The following is a 23,460-nucleotide window of genomic DNA, read 5'->3' on the forward strand; positions in this document are numbered from 1 at the left end:
GCTGGACAAGGCTTTCAAGATGGCAGTATCACACGAAGCAGCCGCAAGGGCAGCTGCAGAGATACAACGGAGACCGCAAGAATATGGCACCAACGAAATGTCCTATGGAACAGGGAAGTGCTATCGCTGCGGCAGAACAACACATGACCAGAAGGATTGTTGGTTCAAGGACCAAGTGTGCAGACAGTGTGGAAAAGCAGGACACATAGCAAGAGTCTGCAGGTCTGGGAAGAAAACCAACGGTAAGAAATCTCCACAGGAGAAGTACAAAAAGGTACACCAGGTGATGGACAGTGGTTCAGACGAACAGAAAAGTGACACAGACTCCGGAAGCAAGGAGCTGGGTTGTCTGAAACTACATAAGGTAACCAAAATGGAGGATCACCAGACTATCTGGGTTACACTCAAGATAGACGGAGTCCAAGTGAAAATTGAATTGGACACAGGATCAGCCCTAACAGTCATAAACCAAAGGGACTACAAGCGGCTATTTTCACATATACCCTTGAAAGCTACAGAGTGATATACCTATCAATTCATCCAATGAAAAGCGACGAGTTAAGAAAGTAACTATAGGTTTTTATTGGCTAAATAACAGAGCCCACCCTCGTGGGTGATCGGATCCAACAAGGAGGAATACCAGCCAGTCGACCACCTTTATACCTGGGCAGGTAGGTGGAGCCATGGGCGGAGTCAGCAGTGTTCAGCCCAGGTATAACAGCGTGACAAGAGGCGACCTCGTATAGTGATACAACAGTGTGAACAGTGATAACGATATAACAGTGATAACTATAGTGTAACGATAGTGAACGACAAAAGTGGTTTACCACATTCACCCCTTGTTTAGATTTGAGTCCGGCGGGGTGAAGTGTACTACCAGTTCTGGTAAGTCAGTCTGTCCGGAGGCCTCGTAAGCCTTTCTGATCGTCGCAGCGGCGGTGTTGCATTCTCCGGTGTTGATGCTGGTGTCTGCGTGGTCGGCGAAGGCTCGTGGGGTTCCGGCGTGCCGTCTACCTGAGCTGGAATTGGGGGGGGGGGTGGGGGGGGGTAAAGGTGGTGTCTCCGGAATGCCCAAGGGTGCGAGGTCCCGTAAGGAGACTGTGTCCTCCCGCCCGTCTGGGTAAGCCACATAGGCGTACTGGGGGTTGGCGTGCAGGAGGTTCACCTTCTCGACCAGGGGGTCCATTTTATGGGCCCTCACGTGCTTTCGCAGCAGGACGGGCCCCGGGGAGGTCAGCCAGGTTGGCAGTGTGGTTCCCGTAGTCGACTTCCTGGGGAAAACAAACATTCGTTCATGGGGGGTGGCGTTAATGGTAGTGCAGAGTAGTGACCGGATGGAATGCAGCGCTGCCGGGAGGACTTCCTGCCAGCGGGAGGCTGGGAGGCCCTTAGACCTTAAGGCTAAGAGGACGGCCTTCCATACCGTCGCGTTCTCTCTTTCCACCTGGCCGTTCCCTCGGGGGTTGTAGCTGGTGGTCCTGCTTGCAGCAATACCTCTCGCTAGTAGGAACTGACGGAGTTCCTCGCTCATGAAGGAGGAGCCCCGGTCACTATGTATATAGTTTGGGAACCCGAACAAGGTGAAGAGGCCGTTCAGGCATTTAATGACCGTGGTACTGGTCATGTCTGGGCAGGGGAAGGCAAAGGGGAAACGGGAGTACTCATCAACGATGTTGAGGAAGTACACATTATGGTCAGAGGACGGGAGGGGCCCCTTAAAGTCGATGCTCAGGCGCTCGAAGGGGCGGGTGGCCTTGATCAGGCTTGCTCTGTCCGGCCTAAAGAAGTGCGGTTTGCACTCGGCACAGGTCTGGCAGTTCCTGGTCATGGTCCTGACCTCCTCGATGGAGTATGGCAGGTTGCGGGCCTTAATGAAGTGGTAAAGTCTGGTGACCCCGGGGTGGCAGAGGTCGTTGTGGAGGGTCTGAAGTCTATCACTTTGCGCGCTGGCACATGTAATTCGCGACAGAGCATCAGGGGGATCGTTCAGCTTACCTGGCCGGTACAAGATATCATAATCATAGGTGGATAGTTCGATTCTCCACCTCAATATCTTGTCATTCTTGATTTTGCCCCTCAGCTTGTTATTAAACATAAAAGCGACCGAACGCTGGTCGGTGAGGAGGGTAAATCGTTTGCCTGCCAGGTAATGCCTCCAGCGTCGTACCGCCTCCACAATCGCTTGGGCCTCCTTCTCGACCGACGAGTGTCGGATCTCAGGGCCCTGTAGGGTCCTTGAGAAGAAGGCCACTGGTCTCCCCTCCTGGTTAAGGGTAGCGGCTAGGGCGAAGTCGGATGCATCGCTCTCCACTTGGAAGGGGATGGACTCGTCCACTGCGTGCATTGTGGCCTTGGCGATGTCTCCCTTAATGAGGGAGAAGGCTGCGCACGCTTCCTCCGTAAGGGGGAAGGATGTGGACTTCATGAGGGGTCTGGCTTTGTCTGCATAATTGGGCACCCATTGGGCATAGTAGGCAAAGAGCCCCAGGGTTCTCTTCAGAGCCTTTGGACAGTGGGGGAGGGGTAGCTCCATGAGGGGACGCATTCTTTCGGGGTCGGGGCCGATGACTCCGTTCTCTACTACACAGCCGAGGATGGCAAGGCGCGAGGTGTTAAACACACATTTCTCCTTATTGTAGGTGAGGTTCAGCCGTTGGGCCGTACGGAGGAATCTCTCCAGATTAACGTCATGGTCCTGCCGGTCGCGGCCGCAGATGGTGACGTTATCTAGGTAGGGGAACGTGGCGTGCAGCCCGTTCTGGTCAACCATCCGGTCCATCTCCCTTTGGAAGACCGAAACCCCGTTGGTGACGCTGAAGGGAACCCTAAGGAAGTGGTAGAGGCGGCCATTCGCCTCGAAGGCGGTATACTGGCGGTCCTCAGGGCGGATAGGGAGTTGGTGGTAGGCCGACTTAAGGTCGATGGTAGAGAATACTCGGTATTGTGCGATCTGATTGACCATATCAGATATGCGGGGAAGCGGGTATGCGTCCAGCTGGGTGTACCTGTTTATGGTCTGGCTGTAGTCGATGACCAGGCGGTTCTTATTGCCCGTCTTAACTACCACGACCTGGGCACGCCAGGGGCTGGTGCTCCCTTCGATGATGCCCTCCTTCAGGAGACGCTGCACCTCAGAGCTAATGAAAGCTCTGTCCCCGGCGCTGTACCGCCTGCTCTTGGTCGCGACGGGTTTGCAGTCGGGGTTGAGGTTAGCAAACAGGGAAGGTGGCGGGACCTTGAGGGTGGATAGGCCGCAGGTGTTACGCGGTGGGCGGTTTAAAATCTGTTGGTTGTCGACTGTGAGTGGGGGGAGGGGTCCGCCGTATGCTAGCGTGATGCTTTGGAGGTGGGATTGGAAGTCTAGCCCTAGTAGGACGGCGGCGCATAGCTGGGGGAGGACGAGGAGTTTAAAATTTTTATACTCCGTACCCTTAACCGATAGGGTCACAACACAGTAGCCGCTGATGTCTGTGGCGTGGGATCTCGATGCCATCGAGATCCGGTTGCGCGTTGGCAGGACAGGGAGGGAGTAGTGGCTCACCGTGTCTGGGTGGATGAAACTCTCCGTGCTTCCGCTGTCGAACAGGCAGGTCGTGGCGTGGCCGTTTACTCTGATGTCCATCATTGACTTGGACAGGTGATGCGGGCGGGCTTGGTCCAGTGAGACGGAGGCTAGTGTATAGCTGAGCGAGTTGCTGTAGTCTGCGGGTGAGGCGGTAGTCGGGTCTAGAGGCACGGTGGCGGTCGAGCGTGGTGGGTAAAATGGCGTCTCCCACGAGGTTGGACAAAATGGCGGAGAAGATGGCTGCCCCCGTAACTCACATGAGGCACTGCTGGTGTCGGTTGCCTGTCTCAAAGATGGCTGCCCCCATGACTCACATGTGGGGATGCTGGCCTCTGTTGCCTTGAAGGAAGATGGCCGCCCCCACAGCTCGCATGAGGCACTGCTGGCCTCTGATGATCCACCTCTGCAGGCCTTAGCGAAGTGGCCTTTCTTCATGCAGTTTGAGCAGGTAGAGTTCCTGGCTGGGCAGCGCGACCTCGGGTGTTTCGCCTGGCCGCAGAAGAAGCAGCCAGCGGCCCGGTCGCGGGGGTCCGATGTCGGAGCCGGTACCGGGGTGGCGGTCTCGATCGGGTCCGGGACGCTGAGGTAGGTCCCAGGGGGGTTGCTGCGGGGGGTATCGCGGTCGGGGTCGGTCCCAAGTCCCAGGGTCGTGAGTTACAGTACCTTGAGTATGCCTCGAGGTCCCGATGGGCCACTTCTAGGGAGAGAGCGAGGGCTGCAGCTTTGTCCAGGTCTAGGTCCCTTGCTTCCAGTAGTCTTTGCCGTGAGTAGTCGGACCGCAGGCCTTTCACGAAGGCATCGCGGACATTGTCTTCAGTATTTTCTGCCGCCGTTACCGCTTTAAAGTTACAGTCTCTGCCGAGTGCTTGTAGCACCCGTAAAAATTCCTCCACGGGCTCTCCTGGCTGTTGCGGGCGGGACCTTAGGAGGTGTCTGGCATACATGGAATTTACCGGGGTTTGGTACTGTCTTTTCAGCCGGTTGATGGCGTCCTCGTATGTTTTAAGGCCCCGGATGAGTGCGAATACTTTAGGGCTCACTTGGGCGTTCAGAACTCTTAGCATGGATTTCTGAGGCACGCCGGATTCTCCCAGGTAGGCTTCGAAGCAGCTCAGCCAGTGTTCGAAGTCGAGGGCTGAGTTTGCTGCCTGTGGGTTTAGGTCCAGGTACGGTGGTCTGAGGGCTCGCAGCCAGGCCGGCTGCTGTGGCTGTTGTAGCTGGGCGTCTGGCTGGTCGCTTGGCTGGTCGTTTGACTGCTCAAGTGTCGACATTTTAAAATTTAGCCAATAAAATTGATATACCTATCAATTCATCCAATGAAAAGCGACGAGTTAAGAAAGTAACTATAGGTTTTTATTGGCTAAAAAACAGAGCCCACCCTCGTGGGTGATCGGATCCAACAAGGAGGAATGCCAGCCAGTTGACCACCTTTATACCTGGGCAGGTAGGTGGAGCCATGGGCGGAGTCAGCAGTGTTCAGCCCAGGTATAACAGCATGACAAGAGGCGACCTCGTATAGTGATACAACAGTGTGAACAGTGATAACGATATAACAGTGATAACTATAGTGTAACGATAGTGAACGACAAAAGTGGTTTACCACACAGAGATTGTCTTGAAGACATATACGGGGCAAAAAGTCTACCCCAAAGGAAAAATAAGGGTGAAAGTGATATATAAAGGCCAGGAAATACCTAAAATGGATATATATGTATTGCCAGATGGAAGGCCACCACTGCTAGGACATGAATGGATCCGGAAGATACAATTAGATTGGCATTCGATACAGGCACTGAAGGTTGAGGCCAAAAAGGATGACGACATCACACCTGGACGACTGTCAAAAATGCTAACTGACGCAAAAGAAGTGTTCCAGGAGGGACTAGGAACACTAAAAGGCATAACAGCAATGATTAAAATAGAGGAAAATGCAAGGCCAAAGTTTCTTAAGGCCAGACCAGTGCCTTATGCGATCAGACCAGCTGTCGAAGCAGAGCTGGAAGGGTTGGAACATTCAGGAGTACTGTCCAAAGTGGACTGGAGCGAGTGGGCTACACCCATCGCTCCTGTAATGAAGAGGTCGTTGAGTAATACGCCTGGGGAACCAAAGAAGGTCCGCATCTGTGGGGATTTTAAAGTGACAGTGAACCCAGTCCTTCACACGGTACAATATCCGTTTCCACGAATTGAGGATATTTTCGCCTCGCTATCTGGAGGTAAATGCTTCACCAAAATTGATCTAGCCCAGGTGTACTTGCAAATGGAGGTAGAAGAAGCTTCAAAACAATGCCTTACGATTAACACTCATAAAGGCCTCTATCAATACAACCGGCTGGTGTTCGGGGTAGCCTCGGCTCCGGCTATCTGGCAAAGGGCAATGGATCAAGTCCTGCAAGGGATTCCAGGGACCCAGTGTTATTTGGACGACATCTTGGTCACGGGCGAAAATGACAGTGATCACCTCGCCAACCTGGAGAAGGTGCTCACCAGATTAAAGGAGTATGGGATATGAGCTAATTGCCACAAGTGCGAGTTTTTCCAGAAACAGATCTCGTATTGTGGCCACGTCATTGATGAAGAGGGGTTACATAAGTCCCCTGAAAAGATTGAGGCAGTAGTCAAGGCTCCAGCACCGGAAAATGTGTCACAACTGAGGTCGTTCCTCGGGCTGGTAAACTACTACCACAAGTTCTTACCAAATTTGTCCACGGTATTATACCCACTGAACACCCTACTGCAAACAGGGGTACCATGGAAGTGGGATGACGAACGTAGACGAGCTTTCCAGAAGTGTAAAGAATTGATCACATCAAAAGAGGTGTTGGCCCATTTCAACCCAGCGCTACCAATTCGTTTGGCATGTGATGCATCACCCTATGGTATTGGAGCGGTGCTGTCGCACAAATTCCCAGACGGGTTGGAGAGGCCAGTAGCCTTTGCGTCTCGGTCATTAACCTCAGCCGAGCGCAACTACGCCCAGATTGACAGGGAGGCCCTCAGCCTAGTATGGGGAGTAAAAAAATTCAACCACTATCTGCATGGGCAGAAGTTTACCTTGCTGACTGACCACCAACCACTTGTCTCCATCTTTAATCCTAAGAAGGGCATTCCAGTGATGACTGCACAACGGTTACAAAGATGGTCCCTGTTTCTAGGGGCGAATCAATATGAAATAGAATTTAAAGGCACGAAACAGCATGGGAATGCTCATGGGCTATCGCGCCTGCCACTGCCTACTGTGGAGGAAGCACCAGCAGTGGACCCTATCGAGATATTTTATTCGTCAATAATTGAACGATTGCCAGTAACGAACGCGGATATAGAGAAGGAGACCCGCAATGATCCGACGCTGTCTTGGGCATATGATTTGACGGTGAGGGGATGGCCAACACATGGCGACTCACTGTTGCCAGCATTCTCATCCAGAAGAGAACAGCTGTCAGTATGCCAGGGGACAGTGATGTGTGGATCCAGAGTGGTGATTCCACCCAAGTTAAGGGAGAGAGTGCTAAATGAGTTACATGAAGGTCATCTGGGAGGAGTGAAAATGAAAAGCCTTGCTAGGGCTTATGTGTGGTGGCCAGGAATCGATCAACAAATCGAAGACCTAACTAAGAGCTGCTTAGGATGCCAGAAGTTCCAAAATGCACCACCACATGCCCCTCTACACCTATGGGAGTGGCCCTCCTCTCTATGGCAACGGGTGCATATTGATTTCGCTGGTCCATTCATGGACTCAATGTTCTTAATAGCAGTGGATGCTCATTCGAAGTGGCCTGAGGTGATAAAAATGTCCTCAACCACTACAGAGAAAACGATTGCAGTCCTACGGACCATATTTGCCAGAAACAGTTTGCCAGAGCAGATTTGCTCTGATAATGGACCACAGTTTGTGTCCGAAGAGTTTCAAAAATTTATGAGAAGGAATGGGGTAAGGCATTACACATCCGCCCCGTATCATCCAGCCACAAATGGATTGGCTGAGAGGTTCGTACAAAACTTTAAGAAGGCGATAAAGGCCATGTGCAACGATGAAATTCCACTACAGCATAAGATGGACAATTTCTTATTAGCCTACCGAAACGCGACACATGCAGTTACCAACCAGACCCCGGCCATGATGTTCTTTAACCGAAGGTTGAGATCTCGTCTGGACTTGCTTAGACCAAATGTACGAAGAAATGTTGAGGACAAACAATTCCAGCACATCAATGAGAAGCCGACAAGGAGCTTCAATGTAGGACAACCAGTCTTGGCCCGTGACTATCGAACAGAGAAATGGCAACCCGGAACGATATGCACAACGCAGGGGCCATTAATGTACACAGTGGATGTCGGGGAGAGCATTGTGAGAGGCCACGTCGATCAGATCTTAGCATCACAGGAACGCGTCAACCCCATGTCTCGAGTACCTGGGGATGAACCCGACATACCGGTAGCATCTACCTCAGAACCAGTAGCAGTGGAACCCGATGAACTACCCGATGAAAAGGGGTCAGAATCGCCTCTGCACCAAGAACAAGAACCTCAGGAAAGGCGCTATCCCGAAAGGGTCAGGAAGCCGCCCCAAAGACTGAATCTATAAATGGACTATTGTTGTTTAATGTACATGTTAAAGTGTTAATTGTTATTTGAATATTAGGGGTACTACTAATCTAAAAGGGGAGGAATTGTAGTGTATGTGCCTTTAAGACAGAACTACTTTTACAGCTCCTGTATACTGTAGTACCGGCAGTGACCACACCTGTATATAAGCCTTGCGCATGCCTCTGTACCCCCAGTCTTGAGACTACCCTCCTCCAGTAAATACCTGTTTATCGTTAAGCTACAGCATCCGTGTGGTTATTGAAAAACAGCATACTCTCAGAATCACGGATCTAACTACAGGCTAGCTTTAAGAGAACGCTGCCTTGCTCTAGGGACGCTACGGCCACGCTACATTGGGCCTCCTGCTGCGACTACCACCCAAAACACCACGTGTTGCGCTGCACTCATTTAAATCAGCAGGCAGCACCAAAATACCAGCACTGCCTGCGCTCTTTTCGTGGGCAGTGTTAACTTCGGCCCATAGTGGCACCGGCTTTTTCCCGGCCTAATCAGATTTCTAGGCCTGGATGTTTATCACTGCCTTTTAATTTGAAAAATGACCTTTACTTACAGCAGTGAGTGTGTGTGTTTTAGGAATGCAATACTTAGTAATTCATTTATTTCTATTAATCAGTTAGGCAAACACAGCTCCTATATAGGAAGCTGAATACAATGGGAGAGAGGGCCTCACCGTATAAATTTAATTTTTGCAGACTCGTACTATTTCTATTCCCTATTTCTTGTTATCTCTGTAATCTCCTTCAGCCCCACAACCCCCGAGATATCTACTCTCCTCTAATTCTGCCCTCTTGAGCAGCCCTGATTATAATCGCTCAACCATTGGTGGCTGTGCCTTCTGTTGCTTAGGCCCTAAGCTCTGGAATTCCCTGCCTAAACCTCTCCGCCTCTCTACCTCTCTTTCCCCTTTAAGACGCTCCTTAAAACCTACCTCTTTGACCAAGCTTTTGGTTACCTGCCCTAATTTATCCTTATGTGGCTCGGTGTCAAATTTTTTGTCTTTTAATACTCCTGTGAAGCATCTTGGGATGTTTTACTACGTTAAAGGCGCTATATAAATACTTGTTGTTGTTTAGGATATGCAGACAGATCCATTCTCTGTACTTAAACAGAAGTCAACGGAATGGAAAGAGTTAACTGCTGCTGGGCGTTCTGTTTGTTGCATATCTCAGGTATGGTTTCAGTTTTGAAAGCTTGTTTCAGGTTACCCTCACAGCTGACGGTGCCTAATTCCTGTTTGCTTTCAATGGCTGCTCCGGCTTGCTCAGCGCTCGAAGAGCAGCTCACTTGCTCTATCTGTTTAGATCTCTTCAAATCTCCGGTAACAACTTCTTGCGGACATAACTTTTGCAAAGGCTGCCTCGAGCACTTCTGGGAAATGATCCATATTAACAGCTGCCCGCAATGCAAAGAAACGTTCGACCCGGGACTGCCCCTCCAGAAGAATGCCGCTTTGAATGGCTTAGTGGAAAAGTGGAAAAAGGGCATCGCAGAACCGCAAGAGCCTGAACACGAAGCTGAGCAAGAGAATGAGGTGGAACAAAGCCCTCAATCTGAATGTGAGGAGAAGACTATATCGGAGGCTGAGTTGGAAGCAAGTAAGGAGTGCGAACAAGAGTTAACTTGTAAGCCGCAGGATGAGACCGGGCAGAAACCAGACCCTGAGCTTGAATGTAAGAGCACGGTTGAAGATAAACAAAGTGATGAGTTCGTCACTGATCCCAATGAAGTTGCCTGTGATACTTGCATTGACAAGAAGTTAAAAGCTGCAAAGTCCTGTTTGACTTGCATGGTTTCCTATTGTGAGACTCACCTGAGGCCTCACCTTGAAAATGCAGCCTTTAAGAATCACAAACTGATCAACCCAATGAAAGACATTGAACAGGGAAAATGCTGTCTGCATGAGCAGCACCTGGAGTTCTTCTGTAAAAACGAGCAGAGCTGCATCTGTAAGGAGTGCACACTGGAGAAACACGTCTATCATGAGATAATCTCTCTGGCAAGGGCAAAGACTGAAAAGGAGGTCAGTATAAATAACCAGCAAAGTGTAATAAGTTAGAGAGGATGCAAGCGAGAAGGAGGCTTCAATGAACAGCAAACTAGCAAGTTCCAGTTGATTATGGAAACTGAAAGCCCACCGAGAGGGGTTTACATAGCCCCTCCCCACAAATTGATTGATTTTCAGTCTTCTTACTTCTTAGGCAGTCCCTCGGAACCGAGGATGACTTGCTTCCACATTAAAAATGAGTTTGCAGGTGACTGATGAGTCCAATGCGGGACCTGCAGTCTCTATCAGAGGTGGGGCAGACGGTGGTTAAAGGGGCGGGTGGGTGGGGGGGGTGCTTGGGTTGACGTGCGCTCCTTGCGCTGCTTACGCTTGGCTTCTGCTTGCTCCCGGCGAAGAGACTCAAGGTGTTCGGCGCCTTCCCGGATGCTTCTCCTCCACTTTGTGCGGTCTTGGGCCAGGGATTCCCAGGTGTCAGTGGGATGTTACACTTTTTCAAGGAGGCTTTGAGGGTGTCCTTGAAGCGTTTCCTCTGCCCACCTGGGTCTCTCTTGCCGTGCCGGAGCTCTGAGTAGAGCGCCTGTTTTGGGAGTCTCGTATCGGGCATGCGGACAATGTGACCCGTCCATCGGAGCTGATCGAGCATGGTCAAAGCTTTGATGCTGGGGATGTTGGCCTGAGCAAGAACACTGACGTTGGTGCGCCTACCCTGCCAATGGATTTGCAGGATCTTGCGGAGGCAGCGTTGGTGGTACCTCTCCAGTGCTTTGAGGTGCCTGCTGTACATGGTCCATGTCTCTGAGGCATACAGCAGGGCGGGTATCACAGGGTGACAGCAGGGTGATTTTCAGTAAAGCACTATTCACACACTCTTTGTGCGGTTTATAAAACACTTTGGCCCAGAAATTCGGGTCCCAACGCGTGAGTACGCACGGGGTACTCACGCGTGGACCCGATGGAAGTGCCAGTTTCTTGCATGCACTGCGCATGCGTGGGAAACCGGCACTTCTGATCCTCTGAACGAAGAGGTTCAGAGGTCGAACGCACGCGCAGGGGAGGCTGCGCGTGCGCTTTGAACTTAGGTTTTTTTTGCAGGTTTTCCCGGGAGGGTAAGCCTGCAGGATTTACACATTTAAAAAGCAGGCGTAAGGCCTGCTTTTTACAAGGTAAGTGGTCAATTAATTTAAATTAAAACATTTTTTCCACAGGTTTATTATTTTTAAATACTTTAAAGCAAGGTAAGTTTATTTTTAGCCCTGTTTTTTTATAAAATTATTTTTCTCAAAAATTTAAATTATTGTTTAAAATGGTTATTTAATGTAATTTATAGTTTACTAGCTGGAGTGCCCAGTGGTGCCGAGGCTTTTTCGAGGGCATGTTGTTGTTGGAAGAGAGAGAGCGACTTGGGGGGAAGAGAGAGAGCGACTGGGGGGGAAGAGAGAGAGCGACTGGGGGGGAAGAGAGAGAGCGACTGGGGGGGAAGAGAGAGAGCGACTGGGGGGGAAGAGAGAGAGCGACTGGGAAGGGGGGAAGGAGGAGGGGGAAGGAGGGGGGAAGGGGGGAAGGGGGGAAGGGGAAGGGGGAAGGAGGGGGGGAAGGAGGGGGGGAAGGGGGGGAGAGAGCGCGACTGGGGGGAAGGGGAAGGGGAGGGGGAGGGGGGAGGAGGGGGGGAGGGGGTGAGGAGGAGGGAGGGAGGGGAGGAGGAAGGGGAGGGGGGAGGGGGGGAAGGGGAAGGGGAGGGGGGTGAGTGGGGGAGGGGGAGAGGGGAGGGGAGGGGGAGAGGGGAGGGGTGGGGGAGAGGGGAGGGGTGGAGGAGGTGGGGGAAGGAGGGGGGGAGAAAGGGAGTGGGGGAGCCAGCAGAGAGCGACTTGGGGGGAAGAGAGAGCGACTGGGGGGGAAGAGAGAGAGCGACTGGGGGGGAAGAGAGAGAGCGACTGGGGGGGAAGAGAGAGAGCGACTGGGAAGGGGGGAAGGAGGGGGGGAAGGGGAAGGGGGAAGGAGGGGGGGAAGGAGGGGGGAAGGGGGGAAGGGGAAGGGGGGAGAGAGCTCAACTGGGGGGAAGGGGAGGGGGGTGGAGGGAGGGGAGGAGGAAGGGGAGGGGGGAGGGGGGAAGGGGAAGGGGAGGGGGGGTGAGTGGGAGAGGAGGGGAGGGGGAGAGGGGAGGGGAGGGGGAGAGGGGAGGGGTGGGGGAGAGGGGAGGGGTGGAGGAGGTGGGGGAAGGAGGGGGGGAGAAAGGGAGTGGGGGAGCCAGCAGACCCTCTCCCCACTGCCGGCGATGGCTCTGCTGAACTCCGTGCCGCCCCACGCACTGACATGCCGAGCGCAGCGCCCCGGTGAGCCCGAGCCCCGCCCTCCCGAGACCAGGCCTGAGACGGCCGATTGCGGCTGGCCGGGCCCAGTTGCCTTGGTAACCCTCCTCCCCTCTCCACCTCCCGATCTCCGGGCCTGGGCCTGAGACGGCCGATTGCGGCTGGCCGGGCCCGGTTGCCTTGGTAACCCTCTCCGCTCCCCCTCCCCTCCCGAGCCCCGCCCCCCCCCCCGAATGAAGCGCGAGGAGGTTGCAGTTAGCCCAGCCAGCCTTTACCAAGATGGCTGGCCGCTGGTTCGGAATCGGGCCCAGCGGGGGGGTGTGGGGTGTGGGGTGGGAGGAACTTGCCACAAAACAATTGCCTAGGGTCCAGCATGGCTGGCAACAGACGCCCAGGCTTCGAGGCCTACCTGCAAAAACGGGGAAAGGTAGGAAAATGAATGAGATTAGATAAAAGATTTAGAAAGTAATTAACTTTTTTTAAAAACAATGTGTTTTAAAAGCAACTTTTTTTTTTAAAGACGCAGAAAGCGGGAAAAAGAAATGAAAAGTTTGGAATCAAGATGGCGGCGACTCACCTCGGTTCAGAACGATAAGGCCCGCCCACACACGCACCGATTGGTCGACCGTCAGGTCACTGAAGCGTAGGATTGGTCAATCGTCCCGTCACTCGACTCTAGGAGGGCCCGCCCGCACGCGCCAGGAACCCGCCCCCGCCACGCAGCGATTGGTCGACCGTCGGGTCGCTCGACCGTACGATTGGTCGACCTCGACGTCACTCGATGCTAATGAGCGGATTATGAGCGGAATGTTGAACGTTTTTTGGATACCGCGGGCGCAATTTTTGTCTGGCCGAAACGTAAATATGCTTATGACGGTTCTGGAATCGTAAGCTTTCTTTTGATGTAACACACGTGTAGGTACGCTCTATAACTTTCGAGTTTATTCAAGACAGACAGACAGACAGACGGAATGACAGACCGACAGATCAACCGCTTTATATATATAGATAGATAGATTTAAAAAGTGTGATTTAAAAAAAATTAGTTGAAGGTTTACTGTTATTTTGAGGCCCGTAGCATTCATAAGTTTTGACAGGTCTTCCTGTCAATCTTATGAATGGGCTTTTCCCTCCTCCGATTGGCTGCCCATGGCTCACGTGATCCCAGGGGATGCATCGCACTAACTACGCCCCTGGGACACGCAAGCACAGCGTGCCGGCAGCTGGGCCAGGCCCCGGAGCGGAATTCCACGGGGCCCTACAGCTCAACTGCCGGCGCGCAAGGTAAGTGCAGGTTAGGGGCTTGCACCCGCGGGAAGCCCCCAACCCAAATTTCTGGGCCTTTGTTACAAACTAAGCGAAAGGTTCATGCTGTGATTTTGGATAAAATCAATGAATTTTGGATTAAACGCTTAACCTGCAATCTGAATCCAAACTGAATCAAAATCAAAAAATCTTTTTAATAAATCCAAACGTAGCTGCAATGAAGTGTGCTATTCGCTTTTCTTAAAAAAATATATTTCTGTGGTGGTAATTCCAAAGTTGGGAGTGATTGCAGCAAAGTTTAGTCATTTCTTATTCTTTGTTAATACTTCTTCCACTTTGGTTTAGTGGTATTTGTTGGGACATGATTTGTCACAGAAGGAATGTGCATCTGACCGGTATGTGCTGAATATTTTTCATTTTAGTGAGGAGCTTGAATAGGGAAGTGTACGTCCAACATGTTCAGTCTTCCACCTTTTGGATGAGGCATTAAACCAGGTGGAGGTAAACGATCCCATGGCACTATTTCAGAGAAGTGCAGGGGAGTTTCCCCTGGTGTCCTGGCCAATATTTATCACAAAAAAACCCCAGATTATTTAGTCATCATTTCACTGCTGTTTGTGGGACCTTTCTCTGCACAAATTGGCTTGCACATGTCCTACATTACAACAGTGACTGTACCTCAAAAATAGTTTATTGGCTGTATCGCACTTTGGGACATCCTGAGGTCATGAAAGTCCCTCTATAAATGAAAGTTATTTCTTTCTTTAGTGGGGGTAGAGGGGTGTCTGACCTGATGTAGTGGGGAGGTTTGTGTCTTCTGGTACCTCACCCAAGTGTCCATTCTTCATGTATGACCCTTGACAGCATTTTTGCCAGAGTTCCTGCTGTTGAGCACTATCCAGTTTGTGTAGGAGCGGACATTGAGTGAAGTCAGGATCACACTTGGCTGCGATGATGGCCAAGGTGAAATAAACTGACAGGTTATTTGATCTTGGAGCACATTTTCAATCCCGACTGTTAAATCTGTGAATCTTAAGGTATGGTGTTCTTCAATAAATAGACGGAGACTGCAGATTAACAATCAACAGGTGTTTACTGGATGAGGGTAGTCTAAAAACTAACAGTACAGATCCCTACTCAGGGTTTATATACAGGTGTGGTCACTGCCGGTACTACAGTATACAGGAGCTGTAAAAGTAGTTCTCCTCTTAAAGGTACATACACTACAATTCCTCCCCTTTTAGATTAACAGTACCATAACATTCAATTAACAGTTAACACTTTTAACATGCACATTAACTGAAATAGTCCATTTATAGATTCAGTCTTTGGGGCGGCTTCCTGATCCTTTCTGGATAGCGCCTTTCCTGAGTGTCTTGTTCTTGGTGTGGAGGCGATTCTGGCCCCCTGTCGTCGGTTAGTTCATCAGCTTCCGATGCTACTGTTTCTGGGGTAGATGCTACTGGTATGTCGGGTTCATCACCAGGTACGCGAGACATGGGGTTGACTCATTCCTGTGACTCTAGGATCTGGTCGACATGGCATCTCACAATGTTCTCCCCAACATCCACTGTGTACATTATTGGCCCCTGCCGTGTGCATATCGTCCCTGGTTGCCATTTCTCTGTTCAGTAGTCGCGGGCCAAGACTGGTTGTCCTACATTGAAGCTCCTTGTCGGCTTCTCATTGATGTGCTGGAATTGCTTATTCTCAACATTTCTTCGTACATTTGGTCTGAGCAAATCCAGACGAGATCTCAACCTTCGGTTAAAGAACATCATGGCCGGGGTCTGGTTGGTAACTGCATGTGTCGCATTTCTGTAGGCGAACAGGAAATTGTCCACCTTATGCTGCAGTGGAATGTTGTCATCGCACATGGCCCTTACTGCCTTTTTAAAGGTTTGTATGTACCTCTCAGCCAATCCATTTGTGGCTGGATGATACAGGGCGGATGTGTAATGTCTTACCCCATTCCTTCTCATAAATTTCTGAAACTCTTCGGACACAAACTGTGGTCCGTTATCAGAGCAAATCTGCTCTGGCAAGCCGTTCCTGGCAAATATGGTCCGTAGGACTACAATCGTTTTCTCCGTAGTGGTGGAGGACATTTTGATCACCTCAGGCCATTTCGAGTGCGCATCCACTGCTATTAAGAACATTGAGTCCATGAATGGACCAGCAAAATAAATATGCACCCGTTGCCATGGAGAGGAGGGCCACTCCCATGGGTGTAGAGGGGCATGTGGTGGTGCATTTTGGACCTTCTGGCATCCTGAGCAGCTCTTTGTTAGGTCCTCGATTTGTTGATCGATCCCCAGCCACCACACATAAGCCCTAGCAAGGCTTTTCATTTTCACCCCTCCCAGATGGCCTTCGTGAAGCTCATTGAGCACTCTCTCCCTTATCTTGGGTGGAATTACCACTCAGGATCCATACATCAATGTCCCCTGGCATACTGACAGCTGTTCTCTTCTGGATGAGAATGCTGGCAACAGTGAGTTGCCATGTGTTGGCCACCCCTTCACCGTCAAATCATATACCCGAGACAGTGTCGGATCATTTCGGGTCTCCTTCTCCAAATCTGCGTTAGTTACTGGCAAGCGTTCAGTTATAGTTGAATAAAATATTTCGACAAGGTCCACTGCTGGTACTTGCTCCGCAGTAGGCAGTGGCAGGCGTGATAGCCCATCAGCGTTTCCATGCTGTTTCGTGCCCTTATACTCTATTTCATATTGGTTCGTCCCTAGAAAAAGGGACCAACTTTGTAGCCGTTGCGCAGTCATCACCGGAACGCCCTTCTTTGGATTAAAGATGGAGACAAGTGGTTGGTGGTCAGTCAGCAAGGTGAACTTCTGCCCGTGCAGATAGTGGTTGAACGTTTTCACTCCCCATACTAGGCTGAGGACCTCCCTGTCAATCTGGGCGTAGTTGCGCTCGGCTGAGGTTAGTGACCGAGACGCAAAGGCTACTGGCCTCTCCAACCCATCTGGGAATTTGTGCGACATCACCGCTCCAATACCATAGGGTGATGCATCACACGCCAACCGAATTGGTAGTGCTGGGTTGAAATGAGCCAACACCTCTTTTGATGTGATCAATTCTTTGCACTTCTGGAAAGCTCATTTACATTCGTCATTCCACTTCCATGGTACCCCCGTTTGCAGTAGGGTGTTCAGTGGGTGTAATACTGTAGACAAATTTGGTAAGAACTTATGGTAGTAGTTCACCAGCCCGAGGAACGACCTCAGTTGTGACACATTTTCCGGTGCTGGAGCCTTGCCTACTGCCTCAATCTTTTCAGGGGACTTATGTAACCCCTCTTCATCAATAACGTGGCCACAATACGAGATCTGCTTCTGGAAAAACTCGCATTTGTGGCGATTAGCTCGTAGCCCATATTCCTTCAATCTAGTGAGCACCTGCTCCAGGTTGGCGAGGTGATCACTGTCATTTTCGCCCGTGACCAGGATGTCGTCCAAATAACACTGGGTCCCTGGAATCCCTTGCAGGACTTGATCCATTGCCCTTTGCCAAATAGCCGGAGCTGATGCTACCCTGAACACCAGCCAGTTGTATTGGTAGAGACCTTTGTGAGTGTTGATCGTGAGGTATTGTTTCGAGGCTTCTTCTACCTCCATTTGCAGGTACGCCTGGGCCAGATCAATCTTAGTGAAGCGTTTTCCTTCAGATAGCGAGGTGAAAATATCTTCAATCCGCGGAAGCGGATATTGTACCGTGTGAAGGACTGGGTTCACTGTCACTTTAAAGTCCCCACAGATGCGAACCTCCTTTGGTTCCCCAGGCGTATTACTCAACGACCTCTTCATTACAGGAACGATGGGTGTAGCCCACTTGCTCCAGTCCACTTTGGACAGTACTCCTGAACGTTCCAAACCTTCCAGCTCTGCTTCGACGGCTGGGCGGATCGCATAAGGCAACGGTCTGGCCTTAAAAAACTTTGGGCTTGCATTTTCCTCTATTTTGATCGTCGCTGTTATGCCTTTTATTGTTCCGAGTCCCTCCTGGAACACTTCTTGTGCGTCAGTTAGCATTTTTGACAGTCGTCCAGGTGTGACGTCGTCATCCTTTTTGGCCTTTACCGTCAGTGCCTGTATGGAATGCCAATCTAACTGTATCTTCCGGATCCATTCACGTCCTAGTAGTGGTGGTCCTCCATCTGGCAATACATATAGATAAATTTTTGGTGTTTCCTTGCCATTGTATATCACGTTCACCCTTATTTTTCCTTTGGGGTAGACTTTTTGCCCCGTGTACGTCTTCAAGACAATCTCTGTATCTCTCAAGGGTATATGTGAGAATAGCCGCTTGTAGTCCCTTCGGTTTATGACTGTTAGGGCTGATCCTGTGTCCAATTCCATTTTCACTTGGACTCCATCTATCTTGAGCGTGACCCAGATAGTTTGGTGATCCTCCATTTTGATTACATTATGTAGTTTCAGACAACCCAGCTCCTTGCTTCCGGAGTCTGTATCACTTTTCTGTTCGTCTGAACTACTCTTCGTCACCTTATGTACCTTTTTGTACTTCTCCTGTGTAGATTTCATGCTGCTGGTTTTCTTTCCCAACCTGCAGACTCTTGCTATGTGTCCTGCTTTTCCACACTTGGTCCTTGAACCAACAATCCTTCTGGCCGTGTGTTGTTCTGCCGCAGCGATAACACTTCACTGCTCCATATGACATTTCATTGGTGCCATATTCTTGCGGTCTCCATTGTATCTCTGCAGCACCCCGTGTGGCTGCTTCGTGTGATACTGCCATGCTGAAAACCTTGTCCAGCGTAAGATCCTTTTCTGATAGAAGCCGTTTCTGGGTTCCTTCACTTTGAAGCCCACACACAAACTTGTCCCTTAACGTATCTGCTAGTCCCATTCCAAACTGGCAGTGTTTCGATAGCTTGCGCAGTTCCGTTAAATACTCAGCATTACTTTCGTCTTTATGCTGGTTCCTTTTGTGAAACTTAAATCTTTCTGCTATCAGCAGCAGTGTGGGGTTTAAGTGGTCCTGTAGGATTGCCACTATGCTTTCGAAATCCTTATCCACTGGCTTCTCTGGGGTTACTAGGTTTCGCAGTAAGCCATACGTTTTTGCACCCATGGAATTCAACAGTACCAGTGCTTTCCTGGCATCTGGCACTTCATTCGCCTTGCAGTACACTTCAATACATTCCACATGTCGCCCAATCTTTGACTTCATTGTCGAACGCTGTGACACTGCCACTCTTCGGCATCCCTGGGTGTGGTTAGACTGGCTAAAATGGCGTCTCCCGCACTCTCCCTTCTTCTCCGCTGGCTCAAAATGGTGTCTCCCGCGCTTCCCTTTCTTCCCGCGCTCGCCCTTCTTCTCCGCTGTGGCTTCAAAAATGGTGTCTCCCGTGCTCTCCCTTCTTCACCGCGGCTCAAATGGCGTCTCCCGCGCTTCCTTTCTTCCCCCGCGGACGCTGCTCAGCCCTTTAGCCCTGGCTGCGCTCTGCGCGTTTTCCTGCGCGCCTCTCTCGTTGCCGCCGCTCGGTCCTGTACCCCGGCTGTGCTTTACCCTCTATCTCGCTTTCCGGTCGACGCTGCTCGGCCTTTTCTGTGCCGTCGGTCGGCTCCAGCCGCTGCTGTCCGGGAAGGGTCTGCGCCGTACCTGTTGCCAGTCTGTTGCTGGATCGTCGTGGCTGGAGAACCAAGCCCAGCTCTCAACAGCCTCCCCTGCGATGCTCACACTCTGCTGGATGACTGGGCGGTTGCTCGTGGTCGACGCCCGTGCTTTTGGCCTCGACTTTCTTCCACTGTCCTCCAGGAGCGAATCCCTGGGAGGAAATGCAGAGTTGCAGGTAGGTTCAAATCGGCCTCGTCGCCACTGTTAAATCCGTAAATCTTAAGGTATGGTGTTCTTCAATAAATAGACGGAGACTGCAGATTAACAATCAACAGGTGTTTACTGGATGAGGGTAGTCTAAAAACTAACAGTACAGATCCCTACTCAGGGTTTATATACAGGTGTGGTCACTGCCGGTACTACAGTATACAGGAGCTGTAAAAGTAGTTCTCCTCTTAAAGGTACATACACTACACCGACCTCAGTTATTGTCCACACGTGCACTCGTCTTTCAACAGGATCACTGGATAGTGATCACAAGTGGGAACTGTGGCATGTTTCCCTTCTTAACCCAGGGGGGTCCTTAGGCCAATTGTAGCAGCTCAACCCCAGCCTTAGAAGAAATCAGCAAACTGGCACAGATCAGGAAATCAAACTCAAGACCTTCTGAGCTGAAAGGCTTTGTACCAGACCAGGTGGTGCAATTGCCAATTGAGTCATTGATGGGAAGGGCTCAATCCATGCTGTTTCATGGTTTTTTTCATGTTGCTAGGCTGTGCATTTTGCCAGTAGTACTGATATTGCGCACTATTTCCCTGATGTTCGATAACTTTCAGAAAAGGACATCAGTACTTTGTTGCCTAGAAAGTTTCACAGAAGTCAAGGCCATCCTATCCAAAGTACTTTGCTTCTTCTACCTGAAAAGAAAAGGGTTTGAAGTCTGAATAGGTTTGACCTTTTGAACTGGTGCCTCACGGAGTCCTACTTTTTGCTGACAGAATTAAAAGTGCGTGAGAGGGACCATGTGCACATGAAACTGATGAGTCTTCAGGAAGCACTGAAGCTGCTTGGGCCAAATGTTCAAAGGCTCGCTCCACCTAAAGCAGATGTTATGTGACTGACAAACAGCAAAGATGAATCATAGAGAGATTTTAAACATGTTGCTAATACTACTGGGACAGCGACCAGCTTCCACTAGTGATTGGAATCTGAGTGAACTGAAGATCTTGATAGCCAACTGCAATGATTTAAAGCAATACAATACATAAAGGGAAGTAGAAAGAACCTGGGTTTATATAGCACCTTATCAGGTTCTCAGGATGTCCCAGTAGCAATGGAAGAAGTATTTTTATTTATGAAAACTCATCACTAGCAACTTCATAGGTCAGCTGTGAAATTTAAGACCAGTTTCAGTGACAGTACTGGAAATTAAATCTTAGTTTCCTTTAGTAAAATCCTGGGATTAGACAACACATATGAAGGGTTTATTCACGATCCCTGCTTCAGTGGAACTCAATCACCCCTTTGGAGAGTTACAGTGGACTAAGTCTATTTATACCAGGAGATTTATCAGATGTTTGAAAGTAACATAGTGAGGTTGAGATTTTGTAGGCTTCCTATTGTGTAATACAAGACAGCTTTCTCCAATAAATAAAGAGCTTACACAATGATTTTCTTGTGTTGCCAATCATATATCTTAAGAAACTTCATAAAATCTTATACTTACGCAAAGTTCTGTGTTTATAGCCGAGGGTTTTGAGAGCTTTATCCCCGAGGGTAACACCTGATATTCCCCACTTGCACAGCCCGTTGTCAAAGGAGCAGAATATAATAATGAAGGGTGAGATGTAATAATTTATCGTTGGATCATACACTGCTGAAGAATTTGATACGATTCAGTGCTTTGAGTTCCCATTAAGATGTTGTTTCTCTTCAGTGTTTTTGTGACCCATACTTACCAGTTATTTCTTTACTTTTCATATTGATCTTCCAGAATGAACTTCGGGAAACAAAAATCAACATTGACAAGAAAATTAAAGCTGTGGAGAATGCTATTGAGAAACTGCAAAGCAACTCTTCCTCCATCTTAGTAAGTCAAACACTAACAGTTCAGAGCCTGTGTCCCTCATCACGGCTCACAGTTTGCATTTGACAGTATTCATCAACAACTCACGCTTATATCACACAGCCCAGTGTACCTAGTATGAGCACAGGTGAGTGAGTTTCAAATTTGTAAAAAGAGACATTCATTTTCTATTATAAAAACAGAAAATGCTGGAAATACGCAGCAGGTTAGGCAGCATCTGTGGAGAGAGAAACAAAGGTAACGGCCGGAATTTTCTTGGGTGGTTGCAGACGCGATTGGATGAGGGTCGGATGGGAAAGTTGATATTTTTGGGAGTGGGTCGGAACCCGCTGTCATCCTGCCCTCACATGCCTTTCCCTCGGGCGCGTTTGTCAATGCAACCGTGACCTGACCGGCAAAGGCGAGCGAGCCAGTTTAAAGTATTATTAGCTTGTTCTTAGACCCTTAAAAGTCTTTTTAACCTTACGTTTTAAATTTAACTGGATGGCCACAGGAACCACGATGCTCAGGAACCATGCCTGTCAACCTGAGGTGGGAGTTCAGTGGCCATTGCTCCAGCTGATTAGTTGACAGCATGAAATGTATTATAAAAGCTCCCACCTGACAGCTGATCACTTTCCTCAGGCAGAAGCTGTTGCTCACTGCATTCCCAGCACAGATTCTGCAGGCTGCAAGTCTTTCCAGCAAAGTCTCCATCCAGTGTCTCCTCATTGGAAGAACCTCTCTCACCATTGACAGATTGCTTCTGTCATCTCTACTTCACCTGCCATCTATTCCATCAAATGGGTGCTGTTTATACTGTCTCACCTTGGTCCTTAGAATCTGACTACAATGAGCCCCAGCACCAGTAGCACCAACACCACCAACCTTTTCCGCAACCATCTGATGCTGCACAGGACAGAAGGCATCAGTACCCGAGCACATTGCTGCCCGGGAGGCCAGGGATGGCTTCATCATGGCCAGATTTACTTAACTTGACGCTGTACACCCATATGGCTGCTACATGTGGCACCAGGTTGGCACCACCCCACAGCAACACCATAAAGCATCCCTACAATGTCCAAGCCATTCCTTTCACACTCACCACCATTGCTGGAGGTGCCGTTATTCACTGCAACTCACTAAGCCACTTCTAAAGGTGCACACAAGTCTGTCCAAGACTGGAAAGTGTTGAAAATAAAGATTTTTATGTTTGCCAGCACATTAACAGAAACTTTACATAAACATTGGCTACCCTTGTGAATCTACTTGTGTGTCATCTTTCTCTTTCACGTGCTTTTACTTGGTGCTGGCCCTGTGACTTCAGCAGAGTTAGAGGCAGCCTGCTCACTTCCCTGCTGCAAAGGAGCTGGAGAGCACCTTCCAACACATCAGTGGGGCCATGAGGACCCACATCTATGCTGACATCTGTCCTAGAGAGGAGGTCTATGAGCATCTGCCATCCATTCTCCATAGATAGCCATCTATCCTCCATAGAGACCATGTGCTCCTGTGAGTGGCGCATTAGCTGCTCTATGCAGGTGGTATTCCTATCCATGGAAGAGCCTACAGTCGCCATCACCTGCGACACGGTGGTGCTCATGTTAGAGTTGGACTCCTCCATTTTCTGAACATTTGCAGACATCGCGCTCGCAAAACCTGTCAGAGCCCCCTGCACTTCTGGTTGCACCTCCAGGATTGCCCTCTTTCTGGATGGCCCCCAAGACTCAGTGTCTGCATGCAGCTGAGCAGAGCAGAAAGCAGCCTGCGCCCTCTGGCGAGGAGTCTCCACTGCTGTCCCTGTCTCCACCAACTGCTCTTGCTCACTTGTGAGTTGTGAGACACCAGGTGACAACACTACTCTACCAGGTGTGCGCAACTGCGCTGGTGCTGGGTGTGCTCATGTCTGGTGATGGTGCGCCCTCAGAGGCTGGAGGCTCCTCTGAGGAGCCATCTTCCTCTTCCTCCTGGACAGTATGGGGAGGCCTCTTGATGGACCTGTGGGAGAATAAAGAGTTGAGTTAGTTATGCCATATGAAGAATG

General features: G+C 50.1%; 1 protein-coding gene across 1 annotated transcript in view; it reads left to right on the forward strand.

Moving 5' to 3' along the window:
* Window positions 1–9,416: 9,416 nt before the first annotated feature.
* Window positions 9,417–23,460, forward strand: part of LOC147102707 (tripartite motif-containing protein 16-like protein) — a 40,549-nt gene continuing 26,505 nt past the window's right edge. Inside the window, exons 1-2 of the mRNA XM_085963432.1 lie at window positions 9,417–10,193; window positions 21,345–21,440. Coding sequence (XP_085819558.1) covers window positions 9,417–10,193; window positions 21,345–21,440 — 873 coding nt within the window. The remainder of the gene's footprint in view (window positions 10,194–21,344; window positions 21,441–23,460) is intronic.

This window comes from Somniosus microcephalus, chromosome 21, assembly GCF_052327205.1.
Source record: "Somniosus microcephalus isolate GS21.2 chromosome 21, FLI_Smic_1.0, whole genome shotgun sequence".
Taxonomy (NCBI): domain Eukaryota; kingdom Metazoa; phylum Chordata; class Chondrichthyes; order Squaliformes; family Somniosidae; genus Somniosus; species Somniosus microcephalus.